The 15,503-nt window shown below is 41.2% G+C and overlaps 5 protein-coding genes across 5 annotated transcripts; 3 read left to right on the top strand and 2 right to left on the bottom strand.

Moving 5' to 3' along the window:
• Nucleotides 1-52: 52 nt before the first annotated feature.
• Nucleotides 53-1,447, top strand: HO173_006958 (uncharacterized protein; the record flags this gene model as incomplete). The annotated part of the gene is made up of 1 exon (XM_037308864.1): nt 53-1,447. The coding sequence occupies one exon, from the start codon at nt 53-55 to the stop codon at nt 1,445-1,447; it is 1,395 nt and encodes a 464-aa protein (XP_037164128.1).
• A 702-nt stretch (nt 1,448-2,149) lies between these two features.
• Nucleotides 2,150-3,365, bottom strand: HO173_006957 (uncharacterized protein; the record flags this gene model as incomplete). Its single annotated transcript, XM_037308863.1, has 5 exons — nt 2,150-2,275; nt 2,328-2,385; nt 2,436-2,972; nt 3,026-3,135; nt 3,228-3,365. 5 exons carry the CDS (start codon nt 3,363-3,365, stop codon nt 2,150-2,152), a joined length of 969 nt encoding a protein of 322 aa, XP_037164127.1.
• Nucleotides 3,366-3,677: 312 nt separating this feature from the next.
• On the top strand, nt 3,678-4,838 carry HO173_006956 (uncharacterized protein; the record flags this gene model as incomplete). The annotated part of the gene is made up of 4 exons (XM_037308862.1): nt 3,678-4,519; nt 4,579-4,651; nt 4,708-4,773; nt 4,830-4,838. The coding sequence occupies 4 exons, from the start codon at nt 3,678-3,680 to the stop codon at nt 4,836-4,838; spliced, it is 990 nt and encodes a 329-aa protein (XP_037164126.1).
• Nucleotides 4,839-11,667: 6,829 nt separating this feature from the next.
• HO173_006955 (uncharacterized protein) lies at nt 11,668-12,849 on the top strand (the record flags this gene model as incomplete). Its single annotated transcript, XM_037308861.1, has 1 exon — nt 11,668-12,849. One exon carries the CDS (start codon nt 11,668-11,670, stop codon nt 12,847-12,849), a length of 1,182 nt encoding a protein of 393 aa, XP_037164125.1.
• A 104-nt stretch (nt 12,850-12,953) lies between these two features.
• HO173_006954 (uncharacterized protein) lies at nt 12,954-15,476 on the bottom strand (the record flags this gene model as incomplete). The annotated part of the gene is made up of 1 exon (XM_037308860.1): nt 12,954-15,476. One exon carries the CDS (start codon nt 15,474-15,476, stop codon nt 12,954-12,956), a length of 2,523 nt encoding a protein of 840 aa, XP_037164124.1.
• Nucleotides 15,477-15,503: the final 27 nt, after the last annotated feature.

Raw genomic sequence — 15,503 nt, 5'->3', positions numbered from 1 at the left:
GCGAATTGCCGGGTTTTTGGACGTAACTCTTAGCGCTGTGGTGCAAGAAACCATGGCTTGGGCACGGCAGTATGAAGCCGATGGGCGATACAGAGACGCGGAATACCTGTTTCGTCGAGTATCTTCTGATAGGAACATCTCAATGGAGAGTGTGGACCTGTATCAAAGTGAAGATGTCCTGCCTACCCTAGTCTCAGTCTACGAGAGAATGGGCGATTATCCAGCAGCAGAGATGGGCCAAGAAACGCTACTCAGACGCCTCTTTGCAGAAAATCCGAAACAATTCAGTGGTGAGCAGATTCGAGAGGTCAATGCCTACTCGAGACTGCTCTCCTATTTCCGAAAACGAATTCTTGATTTCCAAGCCGGTGGCCGAATGCCTTTTCCAGCATACATAGACTTGTTCATTACCCATCGAGCCGCGGTGTTGGACATTGTCCCCCTCAACGAGGCCTTGCTTGAGCAGGGGCTGATCCCACTCGACCATGTTGCACCTTTCTATACTTCTTTGCATATTGCTGTGAAAGAAAATGCCCTCAATTTAGTCCGTTTACTCATCAGCAAGGGTGTTGGTTTAGAGAGTATAGGTATCATGTCCGACAGGCCTCTGCACATAGCGTCAAAATTTGGCACAATTCCGATGATCGAGCTGCTTCTGCACCACGGTGCTGATACTGCGGCTAGAGACAAATACGGTAGTACGCCATTACATCGAGCTCTGACTGGGAGGCCAACGGAACAACAAGAATTGATCCTCTCGATTGTAACTATATTGATCGATGCCAAAGCGAATACGGAGGCTGGAGACCGGTTCGGAACGACAGCTCTACACGCTGCCATTTATCAAGATTTACAGACAGTGGCACGCTATCTACTTGAGCGAGGGGCCAATGTTGAAGCATCTGATTACCGGGGGGATAGCTTGCTTCTCGCAGCCGTAAAAAACAAAAGAGAATGGGCAATAGAACTGTTGTTGGAAAAGAAGGCGCAGGGACATACGGCTCTATACGTCGCCGTCAACCAGGGCCAGGAGCCGATAATCCAGACTCTGCTCGACCATGGCGCGATGACCAGGACCACAGTGGACGAGCAAAACTCACACGAGGATACAGTGTTACATTGTGCTGTCAGAGCTGCCAACACAGCCGTCATCGAAATGCTGTTGAAGGCCGGCGCAGACATCTACGGACGAGATCGCTTTGGTGACACAGCGCTACATGGCGCTATCCTAGAGGGTCGAGAACCTCATGAGCGTATAGTCCGGCTGCTTCTGGACTTCGATGCTACCCAGATGAACTCTGTAAACCCTGATAGGAGATACAGTGTTGCATCTCGCTGTCGTTTTGAGACGTCGAAGTATGATTCCAATCCTCCTCCGACATATCAAATCCGACAAGCTACCTATCATATGCCAAATGAGAAACAATCTGGGCCAGACGCCACTTGATCTAGCTCGGACTCTAGCGGACCGCGGAAAGGAGTATAGCGACGAAAGATCCATACTGTACCTGCTGGAGAACGCTTTGAAACTGAGCCATTCCTTTATTGAAAACAAAAATTGAGATGGCAAGAAGCGATTGTGGGCTGGGGTCCGCCTCCTTTGCGTGGCATCGGGTAGAGAGACGTAGACAGAGGCCATTGTATGGGGACTGAGATTGTGTCTCACGACACTGCTTGGAAATGATGGAAGGCTCCATGATTGGGTATGTGGCTCGATACCCCATCAAGCGCTGGCATGAGTTGGTTTGTTGTCCTCAGTGTGCCCAAGAATAGATCCGGAGAATGTAGATACGCTTGAGGATGGACATCAGATTGAGAATGAACATGGATGGGACTGGGAGAGAACTGGGTAGATCCTCGGGGGTTGAGAGGCGGTGCACCCGTATATCGTCGAATGGGGACAAGCAAGCAGCAAGGGAACCAACAGGAAGTCTGAGGGATATTCCAGCAGAAGGAATGATTCTACGGACAGCGATGACTCCTATGTCAAGTCTGTTCGTGATACTACCGCCCTACACGCACCTCCTCTGACACATAAACCAATTCTCACACCATTTTTCGATGACAAAAACACACTCTTTGACAAATTCGCGGGAAGTCCATCAACAACCATGCATCATTCCTCCCTGCACATGTATCCATCCCCGTATTACTCTCCACCTAGACCGATTTCGGAGTCCGTAGGCCATACTCCGTCCTCGGTCATCATTGCAATGATACCAAGCGTGTAAGGGCCGACATCTGGAAGGTGACGAAGAGCACGGATCTCCTTGCGCTGAGCACGGTCAGCTTTGTGACAATATCCATTGTTTGCTGTGTGCACTTACCAGATCAGTAGCCCATTGAGCCCAGGCGGGGGGATCCTCGGTCCTAATCGCTAGGTCACTGTAGATCGTAAGCGTGGAAATAGCGGCGTAGTTGAAAGGGTGCCTCACTAATCGGTACTTCCAGCGGGAATGTATCGGATGTTTGGAATGTCTTGCTTAATGACGGCTTTACTGGTAGGTTTAGACGAACGGCTAGTTGCCTTAGGAGCAGTGGGAGCTGCCTTAGGAGTAGTGGGAGCACCGTGATGCTCAGTCACCCTTGGAGCAGTGGGAGCGTAAGGATGTTCAGTCACTGTAGTAGCACATGTAACCCCGCGACGACGCTTTGCTGCAATCTTCATAGCATCGGCGGGATCAGAAACACGACGCTTGCGCTTTCGCTTGGTAGGAGCACCGTGGTCGGTATTGCTTTGGGGGTGGACAGCCTCGTGGGTGGTCGAGTTGGCTTTGACTGGAAAGACGGACTGGCGAGCGACCTGGGCATCAGGCCGTGCCATGGTTGCCTTGGATTCTAGTGTCGCGGCTGATCCTTGAATAGGTAGAGAGGATGTTGACGTATCGACTTCTGTGGATTGGTGCGTTGCACTAACTGTTTGAAGCGGGATCGTGGTTTGTGAAAAGTCCCTGGTCCCATAAAATCCGCTGCTATCCACCGAATTAGCAAATTAAGAGGACTATAGCTGATGGAATCGACTTACTTCACTCCCTCAGCTTGGCATTCCAAGATTCTCGTATCAATGTATGCACATCGCATGCATCTGCTTGCTCGTCTTTTCGCAACGATGCAGTCTACATTATTCTCAACACACTATAGGAAATGAGAGACTTAGTATATTTGGTGGCCTGGAAGTACCCTGATCGCGACACTGAATAGAAACTTTAGGTTCAAGATATACCTACCAAGTTACAAGGTGCAGCTGAGAGCCTCCCATGCTCAAAGATGTGGAAGGCACATTTAGTTTTGTAATCGACCAAGTTCGCCAGAGTTACGCCTTGAAGGTATGCCGGTCGCTGTAGAGGCGGTGTGTTTAGGGCCATTGACGTAGAGATAGTGTCAGATTGGACAACTTGTGATAATGCGAAGAGAAAATGAGGAAGTGGAGGATGTCTATGAAAATGAGGCGACTGACAATGTTGAGAAGACACACCGCAAAAGGACGCTAACGGCATCGAGGATAGTTCGAAAACAAGAACAACACTCAGACTGAGGACTCATTTCGAACACATTGTCTTCCATGGAACATCCAAGAAGCGCAGACTCAATCCCCCGTCCGAAGTCATCCTCACATAGAAGAGTCAGTCTCTAGCTTTGAGCATGAAACTGTGTATGCTAACCAAAGATTAGGAGTTATGGACTGGGGATCCTTGCCTCTGGCAGCTCACGATGTTTCCCCCAACTTCTGTGACTTCAGCATACAAGAAGATCTGGACTATGACATCACTCAGCAAGCTGAATACCAAACGCTCGGTCAAGCGTTCGAAGATGTTATGAATGAAATCGAGATGGATGCTCATTTGCCCTACACAGAGTCAAATTACACGGAACTTCAACATGAGCAACAGCAATATTCCGGTGAGATGCAACCTGGAGCAGAACCTGTCTCCATGCAAAATAACCCAAATCTGGTCGACAACGATACTTATACCACGTTTTGTGGTGTTTACTCACCTGAAAAGCTGTCTCCCGTGAGGAACATTCGAAACACAGACTCACCGTATCACTGCCCACGGTATGACAACAAACTAGCTGCACGCAACAATGTAAAAGAACGTTTCCCACACTGCATAACCAAGGATGGTAATCCAGACGCACTGAGGTGGAATGGTCATACCAGCCTTAAACCACTTTGCAAAGGGGAAATGAGAGACAAAGCGCGCTGTGACAGGTTTCGTGACAGCCTTGAAGCATGGAGTGGTGTTGCAATCCCCTCAAAGCTCTCGTGGGGTCAAGTAATTGTCAAGTTCGTGTCCTCGGTGAGAGTCTCCCCAGCGAGACGAGGAAACCATCTCTGTGCTGTCTGTGGCGGCGGAACCTTTTCAAAAATCGATCACGTCAAGAGTCACTTCATTGGATGTGTGAAAAGATATGGGAACCCTAAGGGAGCGAATTGGTATGATCGCTTGGACCCCAAGCACATTAAGAAACATTTACCAGGAAGGCCTGATGCCACTGTATATGCTCCACCAACCATGTAAGTATTTGGTGGAGAAAATCCACGACCATGGCTGACATGTGGTTCCTGAATTGAAGCGCGTCCAGTTACGCTCCTGTCATGCCTTTGGGGGAATCAGGGGTCCCATCCAGCAGCAGCCTACACGTCCACGTGAGTCCTCCTTGGACATTCTTCCAAGGCTAGCACTGACGACTCATACAATTCAGCCCAGTCAACTATGTTCCAGCTATGTCGCAAGAGTACCAGTCGTCCCTTTCGGAGTACCCACCCATGTGAGTAACTCGTTAGGCGACTTCCCAGGTTGGCACTGACATTTCTTGCGAAACAGCCCGCTTGACTACACTCCAATCATGAATCACGGAGATCAGCCGCCATTTCCAGGAGAGTATCCGCCGATGTGAGTATCCTATTAAGCAATCTCCGGCGTTCGTTCTAACCACTCTTCTATTGCAGCCCCTTCGGATACACTCCAGCCTATCCACAAGAAAGCCGGTCATACCCACCAACAGAGCATCAATAAGAATACGCCTAGTTCCTTTCATAGCAAGGAACCGATAGCATGGAATGGCGTACGGAGAAGAAAGATGTGCAGGGTCGGAGAATGAGGTTGATTCTACATTTTCGGGCGATACCAAAGTGGGCCAAGTGCCTTGGCATCTTGATCTTCTACTCGAACTCTCCCCTCGATAAAAACTTTCGCACAACGCTCATGCTATATTATTGAGCTATAGAAAGTAGATATATATATTCAAAGTACTTAGTAAGGCCAGTACCTCTTTAATTGGCTTTAGGGGACGCCTATACCCCTATAATCATATCGAATAAGGCCAGCTAACCCTAATAAAACCATAGTAGCTATAATTTTAAGGAGCACGCATTTATACTGAAGTTATTAATGAATACTATACTGAAAATAATAGATGAAGACTAAAAACCACTAATAAACGAAGTAGCTACTACTCTTAGGGCGGCGATAGTATTTATAAAAAAAGATAAATAATAAATTTAAAATCTAGATAGTCTTAAACGAAGTATATAAACTAGCTATTAACTTAAGTAATCAAGATAGCAATATAAAGGAAAAGATTACGCATATTAAGTATTAGATAGCTAGCCTAAAAAGCAATATATCAACAATTAGCTACGCCAGCGTACTAGGCCGATTCTCGATATTCTCCTTTATTATAAAAGGAATTTCTATTATATTATTAGTAATATCGAAATAAGGTCAAGTATCATATAATAAGCTAAACGAGATTATTATAAAGTTATAAGATAAGATAGTAAGTAAAGCATTAGAGGGAAGATATCGAGCGAGATAATTATAATAATTAATAAATATATAAAAGAGTATAAATACTATAAGAAAATCTATTAGAATAGCTAGGAGGCTAGCGAGTAGCGATATATATATTATAACTATAAATAAGAAGAAGGCGAATAGACTAAGAAAAAGCAAGGATTAGACTCTAAAGATAAGTAATAACGCGAGAGTAATTACTAAAATATATAGCCTTCTACTCTATAAAGTAAAAATCAATATATTTAATATTAAAGATATAACTACGGCAATTAAAAGGGTTTAAAATAAGAATATTAATACGCTAAGTCTTAATATAGTATAACTAAGCTAATTCGACGCGAATAAAGAAAGTTATAATAAGAGTTTATTAATTATTAAATTAATATCCTTAAAGAAAGAAAATAGAGTACTAAAAGAAGGCCTAGTTATCGATTTAAAACTATATAGCTATTATGTCTATAATAAGCAGTATAAATTAAAGTAATACTTCGTATACTGAAAATATAATTATCTATCGACTATATACTCTAAAAAGAATTACTTAGTATATGGGAAATGCTTAAAAAGTATTATCATAAAGATTATATGGCCGATACTCGTAAATATTTGATTTATAAGAGACTATATAAGGCTTAGAATAAGATATATATAGTAAAGAAGAGGGAGATAGTAAGAATAAGAATGGCGAGATAATAGACTTCTTTACGATTTATAATAACGAAGAAGATATCAGCTAGCCATTAAATAAGCGATTAATTAAGTAACTACTTTTAGAATACGTCTAATTATAGGCGAAATAAGGAATTTTTCTCGAGATTAATATCTACGCGCGGTGGGCTAGCGGATAAAGATAGAATAGTTAGCAAGAGAGAAATTAGAGGGCCGAATCTCGAAAGAACTATTATATCAAATCTTCAGCCGAGTAAAAGAAGATATACTTTCACATTATTAATAAGGGTCTTATCTAGAAATAGATCGCCCTTCAAAGTAGTAAATAAAGCTAAATAATATAAAAATGATATAGCGATAGAGGAAATTAATAACCTCGAGAATAATAGATAGCCTCTAAGTTAAAAGAGTGATAATAAGAGAATTACGATCTTCATTAATAGGAATAAAAGAGACATATCCGATTCATCGACAACTAAGAAAAGAAGAATACTTAGAAAGAGAATACGAACTCTATAAACTAGGCGAAGCGAGTAAGCAATACTAATAATAATATCGAGAAATAATAGCACACCTTAGTCAGCTATTAATACTATAATATAATATAAGAAAATCTAAAACGATTATAGTAGAACTCTTCGATAATAAAAAGATCTATAATATCGATATAGTAGCAATTTAGAAGCCCTAAAGAAATACTAATATAAATATATTATATTATTCTCTAAAGAATAGATTTAATTTAATCTACCCCTATTATAACAATATACGAATATACTTCTATATTAATAAGAGAATATTACTAAAGCAATAGTACTTATTATATTACTTACTAGACCTCTGCACTCTTAACATTAAATTCGAAAATAATAGAATTATACGTATATATAATATCTATAACCTCGGCGATTAATAAACAAATAAACTTAACGAATTATATAAGACGCTTATAAAGTCTAAGAATAACGAACAGATTATACTAGACGACTTCAATCTTTACTATACAATATAAAAAGAACTAAATACTTATATCGATGAGAGAGTAGAAGAACTAATACTTATAGTAAAAAGAATTCGCTATAAAATAAACATTATCAATAGAAATAATAATATATAAAGAAAACTGTCAAATAATAATAGATCTACTATTCGCTACTTTAATATTAATAACAAATATTATTAACTATAATATCGAAAATAATTTCGAAAGCGAATCTAATTATCTTTTAATTCTTATAAAGCTTAAGCTGGCCGTAATAGAGTTAGCATTAATAACACGTCGAAACTTTAACAAACTAGACGCCGAGGTTCTAAGAGAGATACTCGCTAAAGCTATAGCATCGAAAGAGTATCTAATTAATTTCTAGGAAAATAATAAAACCCTTATTAACGATAGTATCGATTATTAAGTAGCAACCATTATTAACTCTATCTAAGCGACTATAGAGAAGTTCGCTTCGATTATTAAATTATTACTATAATCTAGATTAAAATTTATATTAAAATATAAGAAAGTATAAAGACGTTATAAATCGCTAAAAAGAAGCTAGAGAACGACGTTTTTAAAGAAAGTATAAGATAAGTATAAAGTTATTAAGAACTTCAAAAATAACCTAATTAAGAGAACTATTAGAAAGGTATTTAGAGAGTTTATAGCAGAGGCGTATAAGTCGCTATAAATAATATAGAAAAAGACTAAGTAAGTTAAAAAATAACTTATAATATAGATATATCTCCCTCTACTATTTAATAAAGATAAATAAGAATATAACAAATTAAGCTCGAAGGTAGATCTTCTTATAAGAACGTTCTTTTCACTACTAATACAGGCGGATTTAGATAATATTAACGTTGATACGGCGTATCTATAAGCCTATCTAATAAGCACGATTATTATAAATAAGATAAGAAAGGCCATAACGCAGACACCGTCAAAGAGAGTATCGGGGAGATACATTCTTAATCTAATTCTTAAGGAGATTTTAGAGCCATTACTCTCTTATCTATATAGAATATTCAATATATATATAATAAACGACTACTATCTAGAGCACTTTAAAATATTAATAATAATTATCCTTTCGAAGCTAAGTAAGAACTACTTAATTTCTAAAGAATACCGGCTAATAGCTCTACTTAATATTATAGAAAAAATAATAGAGTTTATTCTTATTAGAAGAATAGCGTATCTTATAAAGATATATAGACTTCTATCGATCATATATATAAAAGGCCGTAGATTACGGTTATATAAATACGGTATTTACTATCTTCTAGAAAGGATATATTAAGCCTAAAACTCTAATAAAGTAGCTACGATATTACTATTAGACGTTTTAGATATATATAATAAAGTCTCTTATCCTCAACTACTTTATAATCTTCGAAAGCGAAAAATTAATATAAGAGTAGTTAACTAAATAGAATCGTTCTTATTTAATAGAATAATAGTATTAAAAAATAAGCGAATACTCTATATTAAAGACTTCTATAGTAATTAGAATTCTTTAAGAATCATCGCTATCGCCTATACTTTATCTCTTCTATAACTTAGATCTTATTAATAAATATAATAATCGCGTTAACTTAAAAACGATAGTTATCGGCTTTATAGATAATATAAGCCTTCTAATAATAAAAGACTTTATCGAGGAAAACTATAACGCACTTCGTAAAATCCATAACGAAGTTTATATAAAGTGAGCGTTATAATATAAATTGAAGTTTAATTCTAGTAAATATCAACTACTGTATCTTAGTAGAAAATAGAGATTTAGCTTAAACTATTCTTTATAACTCAACGAGAGATAATATATTAAGGCGAGACGCTTTATCCGCTATCTAGGAGTTAAAATTAACTCTAAACTTCTATAGAGCTACTATAATAAGAAGATTCGGTCTAAAGCTATTAAAAGTATTAATATATTAGCGAGGATTATTAGATCGATATAGGGTAATAATTATAAGAGTATAAGATAGCTCTATTAGGCGGTAATTATCTTATAAATAATATACTACTACTTAGTATAATATTAGTCTAAAAATACTATCGGCTATAATAAAACTTATCTCTTATTACTATAAAGGATTTAATCTTAAATAGAGAGGAAGATAACTAAAGTATTTAAGGCTATATCTATTTCAGCACTTAATATAGAAGTATATCTCTTATTAGTTAAATAATAGCTAGATAAGATTATCTTAAAAGCTATCTTATAAATCGCTATTAGTTTAGTATATAGCGAGATTATTAAGTTATATTTCGAGCGATAAAAGTCTAAAAGAAAATCTAAGAAGAATAGAAAACTAAGTTTATTAAAGCGATATATTAATAGATTCGAAGAACGATATAGCGATATCAATAAAATTAAGAAACTACGCCTTTTAGCGCCGCTTTTAACTAGAAGCCTTCTAAAATAATAATTTATAAGACTAAGAAAGCCGCTAAAGAACTGGCTAAAAGATCGATTAAAAGGATATATAATAATATATATAGACGATAGCGGATTAATAAAAAGGTAGGAGTATTAGCTATATCGTCAGATATTAATTCTATTTTCAGTATCTATTTAAGCCTAAGCAATTAATATATAGTATACTCGCGAAACTATACGATATTCTTTAAGCTCTAACTATAATAGCTATATACTAAATAAAGTTATAATTTAGTAGAGTTATAGTAAATATAAATAATTAAATATCGATTTAAGCTATTGAAGACCTAGATAAGCACTTAAGATAGATCTATATAATATAAATAGTATAAATTATTAATTCGCTAAAGTATCTCGGGGTAGTAATAGAATTATACTAAATTTCGATATATATTAATATCGATAATAATAAATAGGCGAATAGAGAGGCGAAGAAGGCTACTAGCTAATAAGAGCGAGTAGTTTATAATAAAAGAGTAAAGATAAATACTAACGAAACAGCCTAATTATTAATTATATAAATAAGAATAATATCGATAATTAAGATAGCTATTAAAAATTACGCGATAAAACAATAGACTATTAAATAGGTTAATAAGAAGCGAAGTAGTATTTTTAGAAGGATCTAATTAACACCGTCGAAATAAATATAACTTCTATATTCGAGAGTTAAGCGCCTAAAACGTCGCTAATAACGCAAATAAGAATCGAGAAAATAGGTCTTAAGGCCTTTCTTTATAACTAATAAATACCGAATATAGAGAATAAAGAATACGAGTGTGGAGCGAAGTAGATAGCTCGATATATCCTTTATAAATATAAGCTATTTAATAAGAAGCGAGGAATATAATAGATCGAAGAAAGAAGAAAGGGAAAGAGGGGTTATTACTTATAAGGATATACTAATAAAACCACGCTACGCCTCTATAGCGGCGAACTTTATAAGGAGTATAAGGCTTATTAGATAATATTAAGCCCTTAATAAAGATTAATAATAAGGATTCACTAGGGTAGGCGGTCAAAAAGAAGGACACGATTAAGACGGGAGGGCCTTAGCGATATAAGGTGTATTTCTTTTCAAGAATCAAGTACTTAAGACGCAAAACCATAACGGTAACTTATATAGCCTCATTTATTTAAGACCATATAATTGACCGAAAGGATCAGATAGATTACGTAACTCGCATAGTCGGCCACTAGGGCAAGACTTCAGGGTAGTATGATGTAATCAATCAATCAATCAATCTCCCCTCGATAATTGAGACATTCTCTATTCAGCAGCTTAGCATGATATCTTGTGTCAACAATAGACTCACAATGTCGTCAGTCGCTACCATTGAATCTTTCGCTCTGTTACGGTCCTGAAATGCCATATTCTATCAGGCTCGCTAAAAAGTGGTGAAATCATGACGACAAAGTGCTCAATCTCTTGCAGCACAGTATGTCTACAATGAAAAGGACAGCTACGATTGGGCTTATCTGTTTATCAAGATGCAAATACTTTTTCGACCTTTTCGGTAGGGTTGAATCTCCCGAAAAATGCTGACCAATTCTTATTGGCCTACGCTTGATTGCATGCCTCGTGATTCTTCTTTGTTTGCTGTTGATTTTGCAAACTTGCCCAAGAACGTTCCTTCATAAGACACTTTGTACGACCAAATACGACATAGCACTTTTGAGAGCTATTTGTGGCACGCCACTATTGAAGATACCAGTACCAATTGAGACTCGCTTTCGCAACCCTTTGCGTCCAGCTCACTATGCAGAGAACCCAATCTTACAGAAATCCCCGTATCGCTACCTCTCAGTCCCACTCACTGAGATTCCGTCGAGCAGCTACGCGAAATCCCCTCGATTTCACCATGGAGCAACACTTAGTAGAGCAATACTTGGCGAGGATAGGATACGCTTCAGGCCCAGAGCAACAAATACCAGAGCCAGAGCCAAACCCAAACCCAAGACGGAATCTTAGACTAGCGGCTATTGAGGAAGTCCAGGCACAGATTCTAGACCAGCTCCAAGAGCAATATGCAGCTCAACAACAAGCTGCCTCTACCATCTCATCAAGACCAGCGATCCAAAATTGCAGTCCGGACCTACGCGAGGAAGCATCATCGCCATCTATTTTCCCTGACATGTCTTCCACAGCTTCCACGCCTGGTACAGAAGCTGACTACCAGCATTGGGAGCCTAACCTCGAGCGCGAGTCTCTATTACCCACCCCGCCTTCGGCACCCCCAACAAAGGCCGAAATACTTGTAGGGCTACATTCTGAGCTCGAGCGCCGTCAGAAGACATGTCTGGGGATCGAGCGTCAGATCAAGGCTTGCCAGAAAGCTATCCGGACTCATCCGTCTAGGCAGAAGAAGATCGAGAAGGAGTATGACAAACGGATCGCGAAATTTGGGAAGCCAGTGCCTGGTGAAAAACAAGAAACGGTCGATGCCGAGAAGCAGAAAGATGCCAAAACAGCAGAAGAAGCCGAAATCGAGGAAATGAGGGATATCTACAAACAATACGATCGCGATTTATCTGGAGTCCCGACCGCGGAGTCGGTGGATGCTTTCTTCGCCGTCATCGCTAACACTGAAAACCACATCAAGAAGGCTGAAGAAGCGAACAAGGTTGCAAAGAAGCGGGAAGCAAGATTGGAGGAAAAGCTTTACGAGGCAAGGTGCGCAGTGTTTGAAATGGAGGATGAGATTGAGGAGGTGGAGAATGGAGCGACGAAAAAGGAGGTCAGGGAGCCGGAAGTGGAGAAAAGCAGGATTGAGGGTCACAAGAAGGGTGAGAGGAAGCCAAAGCGTGGGAAAGGGGTCAAAGATAGACAAAAAGGGGAAGGAGAAGGCGGCGATAAAAGAGTACGGATAAGACGTAAGAGGCGGTGGAAGATATCTAGCAAAGCTGGGAAGATGAGTTCAGATATTGCTTTGGATAGCTAGGATACCACTCCACACGAGGAAGCCCTGTACGCCGGCGCTATGCATCGTCCAACCCTCTTCCTGCACATGCTTCCACAACGCCATTGCATGTGCCTTTACCGAAATTACGGCTGAGCTTTCCCCTTCGTACGCCCTTTGGCATTGCCCTTAGCACTGCCATGACCGCGTTTCCGTGATTTTGTAGGAGCCTCGTATTCATCATGTTTGTCCTCGCTATCGCTGTTAGAATCTGGTGCAGAGACTGGAGCAGCTCGCTTCTTCGACTTGCGCTGCGGTTTCTTCCTTGGCTCAGTAGCTGCGTCCGTTGTTCCAGTGACGTCCCCATTGCCAACCGCTGCGGGCTCCGCATCGACTTCGGCATTCGTCTCGCCTTCTCCGATGGTCCTGTTTCTGGCTTGCTCGTGTAATCTTCCCAATGCCGTCTCCATTCTCTTACTCTTGCCATCCAACCTCCGTCTCGGTGCAAAAGCAGACCCACTTCCACCATTCGACTTTCCACCAACCCCAACGCTGCCACCAAAAAATTGCGTAATGTTCGCTTGTGTCCCCTCGTTCTCCCGACGGTTCATGTCCTTAATAACGGGTACTAGGACCTCATCCGTTCTCTCTTGACTCCATCCAATCGTAGCCATGAGGAATGACCTTAGAGCGTCCAAGTCAGGTACGCCCCATTGGAATGGCGAAGGATCCTTATCGACTTCGGGGTGCAGATAAGCTTGGTCGACACGCAGGTCTGGAAAAATGGCGGGTAGAAAAAGCTTGGAAGCATTCTTTCTGAACTTGCGGCGAAATGGATTTGCAGCGTCTTCTGCGGACAGCTTTTGGCCCATTTGTACTGTGCCCCACCATTCTGAGAATTGCTCCAACGTCTCGAACTCAGACAGAATCTCCAGGGCTGTTACTGGACCAACGTTTGGCAGACCCTCAGTGTAATCACTGCCAAGTAAATGTGCTATGCGGATGAGCTTTTCGCGGTCAAGAGAATACTCTTTCTCGAGGTCTGAAGAGAGGTAGCATTCGACGAACTTGGCTTGATTAAACATATTCTTATAGACGCGTGTGCCACCGAAGAGGAAGACATCGGAATCGTCTGTTACAATACCGTCAACAATGCCAAGGTTGACGAGCTCAGCGCACTGAGCTTCGGCTTCCATAGGCGCGGTGACATAAGGTAGACCAAAGAGCTTGAGAAGTTGTTGGCACTCGGTGACCATAATATGCGTAACCTCGTCGGCGTCACGGCGGTCCTTCTTTTGCTGGTTGCGGAGCTGACGTAGTTCTTTCTCGTAATCCTCAGCGTTTTGCAATTGAGTTTTGGAGTTCAGTGTGGACGCAAATCGCGCATGCTCTTCTGCCTCGATGGCTAGTTGCCTCATCAGATCCTCCTCTTCGGGGTCGGAGTAAATATCTTCATCCTCGGCTGGTAAATCCTCGAGTCGTGGGCCAATAGAGGACTGGCCTCTCTTAAGAGAGGGTGGTGGTTGCACTTCGCTGTTTGGAACGGCAGCAGAGTCCTGTGGCGAATTCCGCGAGCCCGTGACATCGATATTCTCAAACTCAGACAAAGGTGACCCTGGCTGTTCCTGTAATTTGCCCCCAGCTGGTTCTCGATCATCAGTTCCAGTTCGTGGCACTCTCGTATCTGCCTCGGGCTCGCTCTCAGGCCAATCTATGGGCTCCTCGCTATCTGAACCGTGTTCCGTTGCTTTCCCATTCCCCGCGCTAATACCTTGCATCTGGTTATTCACGGCATTGAGGTTATTAGGAGGCAAATCTGATGATGCAGGCTCGGCTCTGGAAAGGTCTGCTACATCTCCCATCCTGACTTCAGGATCAACAGGCCGGGTGTCTCCCACAATGACATCGTCTTCGTCCCCTTCGTCGGATGACTCAACATCAATGATCTCGTCAACTTTTTCTCTTGGCGCCTCTAGATCGATGACTTCCCCAGTCTCCTGCCGCTTCAAGACTGCCGCACGAGGAGAAAGTAGGGACAGCCTGTCGGAATCGCCACCTTCGTATTGCTTCTCCTCTATAGCTTTTTGTGCAGCAGTAGCTTCACGGATGTCACCAGAGAACCAGGGCGGAAGTGGCTGGGCGGGTTTTCCATTGTCAGGGTCCTTCTCAAAGCCTCCTGATGACTCTGCTGGGGCTTGTTTCTTCTTTCTTCCCAATATCGATGTGCCTAGACTTAGCGACTCGAATGGTAGGGGACCATTAAAACCAGATGGTAGCGAAGATGCCACTGACGTTGCAGAGGGCGCGGCAGGAGCTGTTGAGGCTGCTTGTGAAGAAGTCAGCTCTCGAGGGTCTCTTGACGTCTTGTCCATTACCTTTAAGGCAAATGGCCGCGGACCATCCTGGGTTTCATGCTTGGTGCGTCTCGAGTCCGCCAATGTAGCTTGCGGATCGATATCGTTTTCATCATCACTATCGTCCCCGAAAGGCTTAGGAGCTGATCCGTGAGCTCTTGCGTTTGCTAGATGAGCAAAGTCACGACCGGCTTTGGCATTTTTTTGGTTGAACTCCAGAGGTTGGTCGATTCTAGGGCCTGCCAAAGCCGAATTCGAGAAAGATGGCATGTCTAAATCACTAGCTGAATCATTGTCTGGATCCTCGAGGGACATTGCAATCGCTCGGTTTAGGTCGTCGTC

Source organism: Letharia columbiana (genome assembly GCF_014066305.1).
Source record: "Letharia columbiana isolate WasteWater2 chromosome Unknown Sc0000022_s0, whole genome shotgun sequence".
Classification (NCBI taxonomy): Eukaryota; Fungi; Ascomycota; class Lecanoromycetes; order Lecanorales; family Parmeliaceae; genus Letharia; species Letharia columbiana.
The sequence above is the reverse complement of the archived record's forward strand: the minus strand, read 5'-3'. Positions and strand labels throughout refer to the sequence as shown.